General features: G+C 36.3%; 1 protein-coding gene across 2 annotated transcripts in view; it reads left to right on the forward strand.

The window, feature by feature from the left end:
- Nucleotides 1-11942, forward strand: part of LOC115211631 (ubiquitin carboxyl-terminal hydrolase MINDY-1) — a 218206-nt gene that overhangs the window by 201127 nt on the left and 5137 nt on the right. For both annotated transcript variants that reach the window (XM_029780258.2, XM_036503243.1), the window contains exons 6-7: nucleotides 176-378; nucleotides 11026-11172. In XM_029780258.2, coding sequence (XP_029636118.1) covers nucleotides 176-378; nucleotides 11026-11172 — 350 coding nt within the window. The remainder of the gene's footprint in view (nucleotides 1-175; nucleotides 379-11025; nucleotides 11173-11942) is intronic.

An 11942-nucleotide genomic window follows, 5' to 3' on the forward strand; every position in this document is an offset into this window, starting at 1 on the left:
AACATTCTTCAACTGACATTTAATGCAAAATGTATCCTGTAAAGCCGTTGCCCTTGTCAAAGTCTATTTGTCCTGTCTTTTCTCATAAATCAATTTTGAAATTGATTTGTTCAAGAAAATGTTTTTTTTTTTCTTTTTTCTCCTTTTAAAAAAATTTTTTTTTTTTTTTTTTCAGAATGAACTATTTCTACTGGTTACTGATCAAGGTTTCTTGAATGAATGCAACGTGGTTTGGGAAACATTGTCCAGTGTTGAAGGAGACTGTTATTTTGTTGACACATCATTCCACACTTATACCAAGCCTGATTCTGCATCTTCCACCACTGCTGTCACACCTCCACTTGTGCCAATAGGCTCTGATCAACAAATTGACCAAGAGTAAGTTCTTTTTTTTTCTTCTCCTTCAGTAAATTTATTCTGGTCAAGCATTGCACGAAAGGAGACACACTTCTAGACTTCAGCAAACAACAATGGAAATTGACTTTGCTAAGTTGTTAGAAAGTCGTTCTTTTTTTTTTACTTACTATTGAACTACACTTTCATATCTTTGTTTAAACTATCTTCAAGCATTAGTAATCAACAATTTAAAAGAAAAATCTGTGAATCTGCTTAATAAACAAAATATGCTAGTTATATTCAAGTTTGTTCACCTGGTAAATTTGAATTTAGTTTTGGCACTTTGAGATAATGATTAATGAATTAATAATTCATCAAGTAAGGATAGTTAAATTGAATTTTCATTGTCTATATTTCAGTATGTTTGTAGATATTTTGTTCAGTAGCTATGATACAGTGGTAAATTTTTAGCTATTATAATTATATTATAATGGTAAGATGTTATTTTTTTTCAAAGCTTCTTATATCCTCCAACTTACAAAGTTTGTCAAATATTTGTGTAAATTGCTCAACAATTTCTAACAAAACTATATTTTTCAATGCCAGTTTTCATGTCACATATATTTAACATTTGTTATTCTTCACAAGTTTCCCTCTCTCTCTTTCGGAGAGGCACTGAGCAGCTATACGCACACATACACACATGGCAGTAACTTCCGCCTACCGAATTCAATCACAAAGCTTCGGTTGGCTTGGGGCTATAGTGGAAGACACCTACCCAAAGTGCCACGCAGTGGGACTGAACCCGAAACCATGTAGCTAGGAAGCAAGCTCCCTAACCACACAGCCATGCCCGCGCCTACTAAAAATGTATGTATATATACGCAGCGCTATGTGTGTGGCAAGTTTTCTATGGCTGGATGCCCTTTCTGACACCAACCCCCACTTGTTGCCAGTGAAAAGAATCTTTAAAGAAAGGCTATTTTTTTGTTAACTTCTGAATCCAACTAAGTTCATCTGAATCCAACTAAGTTCAAATTATTGAGATCTACTGAGCCAGTGCTCAGCTCCATACAAAGTGCTGGCATATAACTAAATAACTTCACTGGAAAACTTAACACTTAGCTAATATTTTTTCTAATAACCACATCTAACCTAACTGTGGAAATTATGAAACCCATGTTTTTATTATTGAAATGTGTGATCATTGTTCTTTATACTTAAACTATCAAATAACTTGTAGTTAAGTGACCTGGGAAAATTTAAGTATTCTATCCCAAACACAAAACACCTCTTAAGTGGTTATTGTATCCTTGTAAGCAGATTTTTGACAACCAAATAGCCTTAATTTGTGTATGCTCTCAGCTATACTCTTTTACTCTCTCATTTACTTGTTTCAGTCATTTGACTGTGGCCATGCTGGAGCACCGCCTTTAATCGAGCAACTCGACCCCGGGACTTATTCTTTGTAAGCCCAGTACTTATTCTATTGGTCTCTTTTGCCGAACCGCTAAGTGACGGGGACATAAACACACTAGCATCAGTTGTCAAGCAATGCTAGGGGGACAAACACAAACATACACGCACACACATATACATATATATATACATATTTACAACGGGCTTCTTTCAGTTTCCGTCTACCAAATCCACTCACAAGGCTTTGGTCGGCCCGAGGCTATAGTAGAAGACACTTGCCCAAGGTGCCACGCAGTGGGACTGACCCGGAACCACGTGGTTGGTAAGCAAGCTACTTACCACACAGCCACTCCTGCGCTATGTGTGTGTTCAGTCACAGCACCACCTTAAATGTAGGAATAGTACTTTATGGAGGCCTTACTTCAGCTTTGTAGCAGCTCAGCTATGGAAGAGGGTGGAAGTATTTTCTAGCCCTGAAGAGAAAGCCTTATCTTTGAGATGCAGTTTTGATAACGTTATAGTCGTGTAGTTGCCAATGATGGCTCATCAGAAATTAGGATCTCTAACATTTGTTGCAATTTCAAGAGTTTTATGTGTGTTGGTCATGCATGGTTGTGTATTTCCTTGCTGTATTTGATGATTGTGTCAGGGAGCTACTGAAGATATCTTTATTATTGCATCTCCATTGGAAGATGATTTTCAGATTAATAGAATCGGTGCATATTTGACTCGTGCATGCAGAACATTAAGGAATGAAGATTTGTGTCATAATCACAGGTGTGTCATTTTTATAACTGACGGCAAGTAGGTTGTTAATGTAGAGAAAGAAGTGTGTGGGAAATATAACCATACCTTGATGCACATGAGAGATGATAAAATGTAGGTTGAAGAAATCTCAGTCAGCTTCAATGAAACAGTCTGCTAGGACACTTCCATTGTCAGACATGGTCAAAGCTTTGTCATTGGCAACAACATGAGTTTTGCCAAGGTCTTCTAGGACAAAAGAATGGTGCACGCCATGGGGAGAATGTCTCTAGTATATCTTATTTCTTTATTGCCCACAAGGGGCTAAACATAGAGGGGACAAACAAAGACATTAAGTTGATTACATCGACCCCAGTGCATAACTGGTACTTAATTTATCGACCCTGAAAGGATGAAAGGCAAAGTCGACCTCAGCGAATTTGAACTCGGAACGTAAAGACAGACAAAATAACACTAAGCATTTCGCCCGGCGTGCTAACGTTTCTGCCAGCTCGCCACCTGTATATCTGGCACTACAAATGTTGTACTGGAGAAAGGAATTAGCGGGGTGGGTAGTAGGGGCACTGTCAAAGAGAAGTTTCAGGATGATTGTTAGCAGTTGTTTCTATCACCTTTGGGGTATTGGAAGTAGGGGCAAGAGGTTTGTAATTAGAAATATCGAAGAGCTTGCTTGTCTTGGAATGGAACACATAGATCAGGACAGATTCCTCTTGCAAGAAAGACTAGAATTTCATGAGAAGAGAAGCTATTATATAAAGCAATTACTTTATTATGTAAAATAGAGAGCATTTTGAGTTCAATCTCCCTGTGTAATATGCTAGGCAAGAGTCCCCTATTATAGTCGCAAGCTTGCCATTGCCTTGTATGGAAGCCTGTCGTGTGTGAATGTTGGTAACCTATGCTGCTGCTTGTCACTGCTTGAGTGAAACAACTTTGATTCTTTGTTGACAATATGTCTCATCACTCTGCTTGTTCAAAGACCAGTGGCGTAAAAAGATGTCCTCTACTTGAAAAAAACAGGTAAGAGCTGGTGACCAGATCAGGCATCAATTGTAAAATACTGCCTCAAATTAGTCCCCTTCTAGCAAAAGGACATTAAAATGAATGGAAGGCATATTGTCAAAATTAGTCACCTATTTGAAACAAAGAGGCTTTTTTTTTTCCTTTTGCATTACATGGTACATGTGAGCGAGACAAGTGGGGTGGGAAAATGGTTGCTTAGTAAGTGTTGCATGCGTCGGGATGGAGACAAAAATATATCAAAAATGTGATGGTTTGCAGATGTGCTAACTTTAAACAATTTCATTAAGGAGTGGCAGTGATCAAATATAAATTTTTCTTTGTTTCCTGTATAATAAGAGTAGCTGTCATTCATTTGCAACAAGAGAGGATTTAATACAGAACTTTAAACTCCTACTTCACTAATGCTACATTGTGTTTTCACCTTTAAATAGGACATCTGAAGTTTGATCAAACATTATTATGAAACTAGCTTCTTGACAGAATTTAATATATATCACACATCCAATCTGACTGATTGGTTCCTACAAAAATTAAGTGAAAATCTCACATGCTGATACTTGTATAGAGCAGCCAACTGGCTTCCGTACCCGTGGCACGTAAAAGGGCACCATTCGAGCATGATCGTTACCAATGTCGCTTCACTGGCACCTGTGCCAGTAACACGTGTAAAAAGATCCGAGCAAGGTCATTGCCAGTACCACCTGACTGGCCCCCATGCTGGTGGCACGTAAAAGCACCCACTACATTCTCGGAGTGGTTGGCATTAGGAAGGGCATCCAGCTGTAGAAACTCTGCCAGATCAAGATTGGAGCCTGATGCAGCCATCTGGTTCGCCAGCCCTCAGTCAAAATTGTCCAACCCATGCTAGCATGGAAAGTGGACGATGATGATGATGATGATGTTTTTATACTCAAAACCAAATTTCTCTTCCAAGCTTTCTAACATTAAGCACCTCTATTCATGATTATCTGGTTACTGTTATGTATTAATGTTGCTATAATTCCCAACAGCAGTAATTCACAATTGTACAGCATTTTATTACCATCTGTAAACTAGTGTGATTAACCAGTGTGTGTCTAGAAACTTATCTGACATTTTTGTACGTTTCAATTGCTACATCTGACATTTACTGTGCCTTAATTTGTAGATTTAACCTTAATCCTTATACGAGTGTTGATACATTTTAAATTATCGGCTATTGCATCATTTGAACTAATACTTGTTCAGAAATTCACTGTTTTCAGTATCCCAGTTTATAAAAAGATGATTGTAATGTATTGAATACTGCAAAATAATTCCAAAAGAAATATTTGTAATAAGGTTGAATAAAAAGTAGTGTTGGTTATTGCGGTTTAAACTCAGATCATCCTTGAGCAAACAGACCTATGATCAGAAGTGTTCTAATCCTAACTTTTCTCTCTTAGTATATGACGAACAACATTATTCAATGTGTACCTCCTTTTCAAAAATGGTACTGTCTGCTATAAGGCTTCCTCATTGGCTTGTGATGCAGTGGTTTTGCAACATTCAAAGTTGCCATTTTAAATTGCCACAGCAAGCTACCACATATGCTATGTCATTTTTCACAGATATTTAAAATATTTATTTGAATAAAATCTCAGAAATTTTTATTGAAATTTTAATCTCTGCTACCATAATTATTAGCTGTCCATCAACAGTAACAATGGATTTCAAAACGAAAGGTGCATTTAGAATGGACTTTAATTTTCTTTACCATTTTAGAGGTTTCTGGCATACAAAATTGTTTAGTATTAACAACACATACTATTTTCTAAATAAACTGTTTTATTACTACTTAGCTACTGTTTTTATAAATAAAATGTCATTTGGTTTACCAAACATTTCCAAAATGGCTCTATCAAATTATATAAATTTTTGTGTCATTAGTAACTTTCATATCCTAATAAACAACAGGAATTGAACAGTTTACAATATAATAAAGCTGGAGGGTGGGGTCTTTCTTTTTCCCCTCATTTTATCTCTGCTTTTTTACTTTCTGTCTAAATGGTTGAATGACAGGATATCATTTCATACTAGATGTAAATTTGCAAATCTCTTAAAACCTTCCCCTATTTTCAAAGATAATAATCACACTTCCAGTTTAGCAACAATGAATATCTCAATTTTCTTCTCTGTTACTCACTCAATTACTTACAAGTTACAAGGTTTCCTTGATCAAATCAGAATGTTGGAAATTAGATTTAATGTTAGAAATTAGATTTTAAGTTAAATATTAAAAATTAAATAAGTTTCCAACTATAAATGTCATTCTTAATGTCAACCAGCCAAAATGCTCTGTGTGTGTGTGTTACTGAAAGTATGACTAACTAGAACAATAACAACAAGCATATATTATTTAATGAGTGTCTGCTCCATTCTATGCTTAATATTCATCTCCATATAACATAAACTGACCACAAGCAAATCAAGACATTTTCCTCCTACACTTAGCACATTATCCTATATGCTTAACTGTTGATGACCTGTCTGCCTATGGGCATAGAAAAATGTGTGTGTTTTGTTTAAGATTGAGGTTTTCATAGGCATTTAACTGTGAAAAATCTAAAAGAAATACTGTTTGTTGTTTATCATATTCAGCTTTATCTATTTAAGAATTCTCATATTCCAATTTAATGCTTTTCATATTTTGTTTGCTTTAACATATGTTATATACTTTATAAAGAATGTATTCAATTCCTAAATCTACAGATATCTTTTACTGATTCCAACCAGTCAGCTGTGGCCATGCTGGGGTAGTTTTCTATTCCCATGTGTAGCAAACTTTTCCTGTATAACAGGATACCTATGGTGGCATAAATATGGTTTTGTAGTAAAATGAAACCATTCAGAATGTACAAGTTTGTTAAACGGAAAACGTTTCTTTTATGAATCTGTGTAACTATTTCTCCTCTGTTAATTGTCAGAATGTCGTGTTACCAGCTTTAAAATTACTTTGCGTTATTTGGACGGTTATTTTTGTAACTTCCAACTTCACTTGAAACAACAGCTTCTTTACTTAATTTCCTTCTTAAGAAGGAAATTATCCAATGATGTTTGTTGTTTAGCCGCAGGCCAGTTCCAGTTCAGTAGGTCCAGATCAACTGTTTATGCTTCTTGTGGTTTTTTTTTTGTTTTTTTTTTTTTTTTTTTTTTTTATTAACGCATACTGTATTGAAGATTACACTGTCCTGGATACACAGTCAGATGTGACTTCAGAGAGATTTATGTACTATTTCTAGTAGGCTGAATGATAGCATAGAGGCTGTCTCTCTCTCTCTCTCTCTCTCTCTCTCTCTCTCTCTCTCTCTCTCTCTCTCTCTCTCTCTCTCTCTCTCTCTCACACACACTCTCACACACACACACACAATGTTTTTGTATAAGTTCTTTAGTTAGCTTGTATCATATCAAGTGAAGTCCAATGTCAAGATGATGCTGATTTGTTTCATCAATGAGAAAAGAATTTTCCACACAGAATTTGTTCCTCCTGGTCAAACTGTTAACCAGATATTTTACTTGGCAGTTCCGAAGTGTTTGCAAGACATGGTGAGATGAAAACACCCAAAACCTTTGGCAAAGTAGAGAGTGATGGTTTCATCATGACAATGTGCCTGTGCACTCTGCCTTGGGTGTGAGACAGCTTTTGACCAAAAATGGCATGACCCCACTTACCCACCACCCTATTCACCCAATCCTGCTCCCTGTGGCTTTTTTTTTTTTGTTCTCCCGAATAAAAGAGTCCTTAAAGGAAAACGTTTTGCAGATGTAGAAGAGGTGAAGTAAAAAATGATAGAGGTATTAAAACGCATCACTTTGCAAGAGTTCCAGGACTGCTTCAAATGGTGGAAAACGCATCTGGACTGATGCATTGCTTCAAATTGAGAATATTTTGAAGGCAGTGAAAGTGTAAGCATGTAAAACAAAGTAAATAAAATAATATTGCAAAATTTTGGTTTCTTTTGGGTACCCCCTCATATGTGTGTGTGTGTGTATTTGTGTTTATATTTATATCAGTTATTTATGTGGTATCCCTTTGTCCTGTAACTAAACTAAGCAGTCCAACAAATAGACTAATAAAATAAGTACCAAGGTGATATGATCAACTAAATACCCTTAAAGGCAATGCCCCTGCATGGCTTTTTTTTTTCTGTTCCTTTGTTGCATTTACTCAGTTCCAGTGTTATGGTGTAAATGCACCTTTCTTGGCCCCTTAACATAACTGAATTTAAGAGAGAATGGAAGAAGAGAAATTTACTTTGGTAAATTACGTTGAATGGTCCCAAAGGAATAAAAGACAAAGTTGCCTTCAGTCATATTTGAACTCTAAACGCAGATGGTCAGAACAAGTACTTACAAGTCTTTCTATCTGACACTCTCGTGTCTCTGTCAATTCTTCATTTGCTTTCGTGGTTGTAGTCCAATGACTGAAACTATCAAAGAATAAAAGACATAGAGAAATTTGTATCTATCTCTTTATTTATCTATCTATCTATTTATCTGGAGGCTCGTGGCTTAGTGGTTAGGGTGTCAGCATCATGATCGTAAGATTGTGGTTTCAATTCCTGGACCGGGTGACACATTTTGTTCTTGAGCAAAACACTTCATTTCACGTTGCTCCAGTCTACGCAGCTGGCAAACATGAGTAACACTGCGATGGACTGGCATCCCGTCCAGCTGGGGAACACATACGCCATAGAAACTGGGAATCCGAGCCCATGAGCCTGGCTAGGCTTCAAAAAGGGCGCATTTATTATTATTATTATTATCTATTTATCTATCTTGAGAGGGTGGTGTAAACAAACATCGAAATAGCTTCTACAGCACAACTACTAATTAACAGTCATCTAACTGATGACATCATAGAAAGACATGCAAGATTATCAAAAGACAAAATATAACAAATGCTATATAAATGAAAGGAGCAGGTTTATTTTTAAATTTTTGTTGCAAGGCTGAGGGAAAGGGGTACAGTCAAATTCATGCAAATGGTAAAGAACAAAAAAAATATAATAAAAGCAGGATCTGCTATTTGCTAGTAAAACACATACAAATAATTATACAACATTATTCAAATAATTAAATTTACAAAAACCTTCTCACCTATGCTAGAACAGAAAAATAGATAATAATGAAAAAATAAACTTGATAGACCAACATCCTCTTATTCAAGAATAAATACGCAAACATTGAATAAGCTCCAAGCCAATGAGTCACCTTACTGTTTATTCATATGTATGTAAATACATACACACACACACACAAATATACATACATGCAAGCATAAACACACTCATACACATTTACTTTTATTTGGAACTTTTTCACACTGTTTATTTATTTCTTATACTAAAGGCCACAGGTTTATAGCAAAGAAAATGGGAGTGTATGATATTCCTGCCTCTCTCAAGAGCATTTGTAAATAAAGTCAATATGCTTCCAGCCAAGAAATAGAACTGACTTTGATTCAGCTCAAGAGCTTGCCATTTATTTTATAGTTCTTCTCACTACGAAGTTTCTCACAATATTTGTCTTGAACTAATGTTTCCAATCTTCATGTAACCAATGAGTCTTGTTCCTGTCTTCTTCCCCAGTATAGAGCAGGTACCTTATTACTTCAGCTATTCAGACTGTCCGAGTTCTTCAACAGCTGGTGGTTAACTAAGTTTTAAAAAATTGATAACCAAAACTACCTTTGTATGTAAATAACATGATTCTTTAGTAAAGAGAAAGTCTCTGCATAGTCACCTCACCTGGCGAGCTGGCAGAAATGTTAGCACGCTGGGAAAAATGCTTAGCGGTAATTCGTCTGCCGTTATGTTCTGAGTTCAAATTCCACCAAGGTTAACTTTGCCTTTCATTCTTTCGGGGTCGATAAATTAAGTACCAGTTATGCACTGGAGTCGATGCAATCAACTTAATCCCTTTGTCTGTCCTTGTTTATCCCCTCTGTGTTTAGCCCCTTGTCGGCAATAAAGACATAAGAAATTAAAACTATACTCTGCGGTTTAAAAAAAAAAGTGGGTAAGTTGATCGCATCGACTCCAGTGCATAACTGGTACTTAATTTATCAACCCCAAAAGGATGAAAGGCAAAGTCGACCTCGGTGGAATTTGAACTCAGAATATAACGGCAGACAAAATACCGCTAAGCATTAGAGAGATGTAGTCCTGAATATATTGTGTGAGACAAGACATGATGGTCTTGAATGGTCTTTAAACATAGGTCTGCTCGACCAGGGCTACCCTTGAGCAAACAACAACAATAATTTAGCTCTTATTAAAGATTCAGCTGAATGAGAATAGAAAAAAAAAAGTTGGAAATGATGTTGGCTCAAAACAGAAGCTGATTAGGAATATAGATAGGACTTATATATGATTTTTAAGCTTCAGCAACCAGCTTAATTTATTTAAAGTTTTTCCAAATATTAGAAAATTTCTAATTGTTGTGAAAAGTATTGATAATGGACTCCAAATATACTACATATAGTCGTAAAGCATCAAATAAACTGCCCTGTATCAAGGTCTTTCTGAACACCCTGGCATCAAGAACGCTATTTTTCCTGAAGTGAATCTAAAGTGAATGGAGGTTACATTTCCCATTAGATGATCTTGATCCCAGGTGAGGATTATCTATGCCAAACTTTTTATGCCACCCAATTGTAAAAGTATAAGCAAAATCTAGATTATAAGGATTGACAGCTACTATCAAAACATCTTGATAAAGTATGTAAAAATACCAACACCTTGCTTTGTTTTTTGTTTCATATTTTTTCCCTCCCCAAAAAACCAATAAATTATGGTGTACCTTGTCAAGGTTGGTACATCCTCAATGTTAGAAAATGCAACATATTTACATTAATTACAAGGACCCAAAGACTAGAATGTATATTTGACAAAATCAGAATGTCTATGAAAGACGTGAGATGAAATTCGGAATGTCTATAAAAGACGTGAGATGAAATTATAGATAATAGAAATTGAAATAATAGATTCAAAGATGGCTGCATTTAAGCATTAACTACTAAGACTTAAAGACACGTAATAAATGCAGTAAGAAAGACAAAACTAAACACCCTGTTGTTATTTCACCTTCATTAGATGCAGCTTATCTTAAGTGCAATATTTTTAACATGTCCTGTTTCACTGATGATTGATAGTATTTCATAGTGAGCTTCACGTTGGGATTTTGTAAGATGTCTGGCTTAACTGAACTCCACTATGCAATCAGAATTCTCATCTGCCATTCTGACTGTCTTGTGGCCATACTTATAAGTTAAAACTAAAAACAAGTATCTCTCTTTTAGTAACTGAAGAGATTTTGCGAATTTTTTTAAAGGAAGGATGAGGTACATGTTTTATTTCTGCATATAAACAATATTAAAAGTAGTTTAATTCAATGTGTATTTTCTTGAACATGCAGACAGATAACTTATAGTAATGATCTTATTTCTGAATTTTATTTTAGTTATTTGGTTGCATTGTCATTGGACCAAGAACAGAAATTACAGCGAGAAGCGTGGTCGAATCAGACAGGTGGTGTTGGATCTAGTGGTGGTGCTATTTCTGAAAGTGGAGGTTTACTTGATCAAGATCACCATCCACAACTTAGCGAGTGAGTAATTTTCTTGAATTCAAGATACAATTCTAGCCCAGTAAATCATATAAACTTGTGATAACTGTACTTATAAACTTGTTTTCATTTTAAAGATATTTTAGGCCGGAGTACATCCTCACCACTATATTGTCTACATTGGAATAATTCAGAAAAATATGCAGGGAACATATTTCTGTAGATCTCAAATCTATGAGATTTCATTTGTGATGCACGATATTCTTAAGTTTGATCTATTTCATCTCAGATCTAACAATTTGGTTCATACGAAATCAAAATCAAAGTGAAATTCGATGACAGGCACGAGCACCATATGAGTGTGATCGTTGACATAGCAGCTAACCGGCTTCCGTGCCAGTGGCACATAAAAGGCACCATTCAAATGTGATTGTTGCCAGCTTTGCCTTACTGGCACTTGTGCCCCATGCTAGTAGGGTGCTGAGAGCACCATCCGAGCGTGATCGTTGCCAGAGTGGCTAACTGGCTTCCGTGCTGGTGGCATATAGGAGGCACCATTCGAGCGGGATCATTACCAGCATCGCTTTACTGGCACCTGTGCCGTTCGCATGTGTAAAAAATTCGAGCGACGTCATTGCCAGTACCGCCTGACTGGCCCCCATGCCAGTGGCATGTAAAAGCACCCACTACACTCTCAGAGTGGTTGGCGTTAGGAAGGGCATCCAGCTGTAGAAACTCTGCCTGATCAGATTGGAGCCTGGTGCAGCCATCTGGTTCGCCAGCCCACAGTTAAACCGTCCAACCCATGCTAG

The sequence above is a fragment of the Octopus sinensis genome, linkage group LG5, assembly GCF_006345805.1.
Source record: "Octopus sinensis linkage group LG5, ASM634580v1, whole genome shotgun sequence".
NCBI lineage: Eukaryota > Metazoa > Mollusca > Cephalopoda > Octopoda > Octopodidae > Octopus > Octopus sinensis.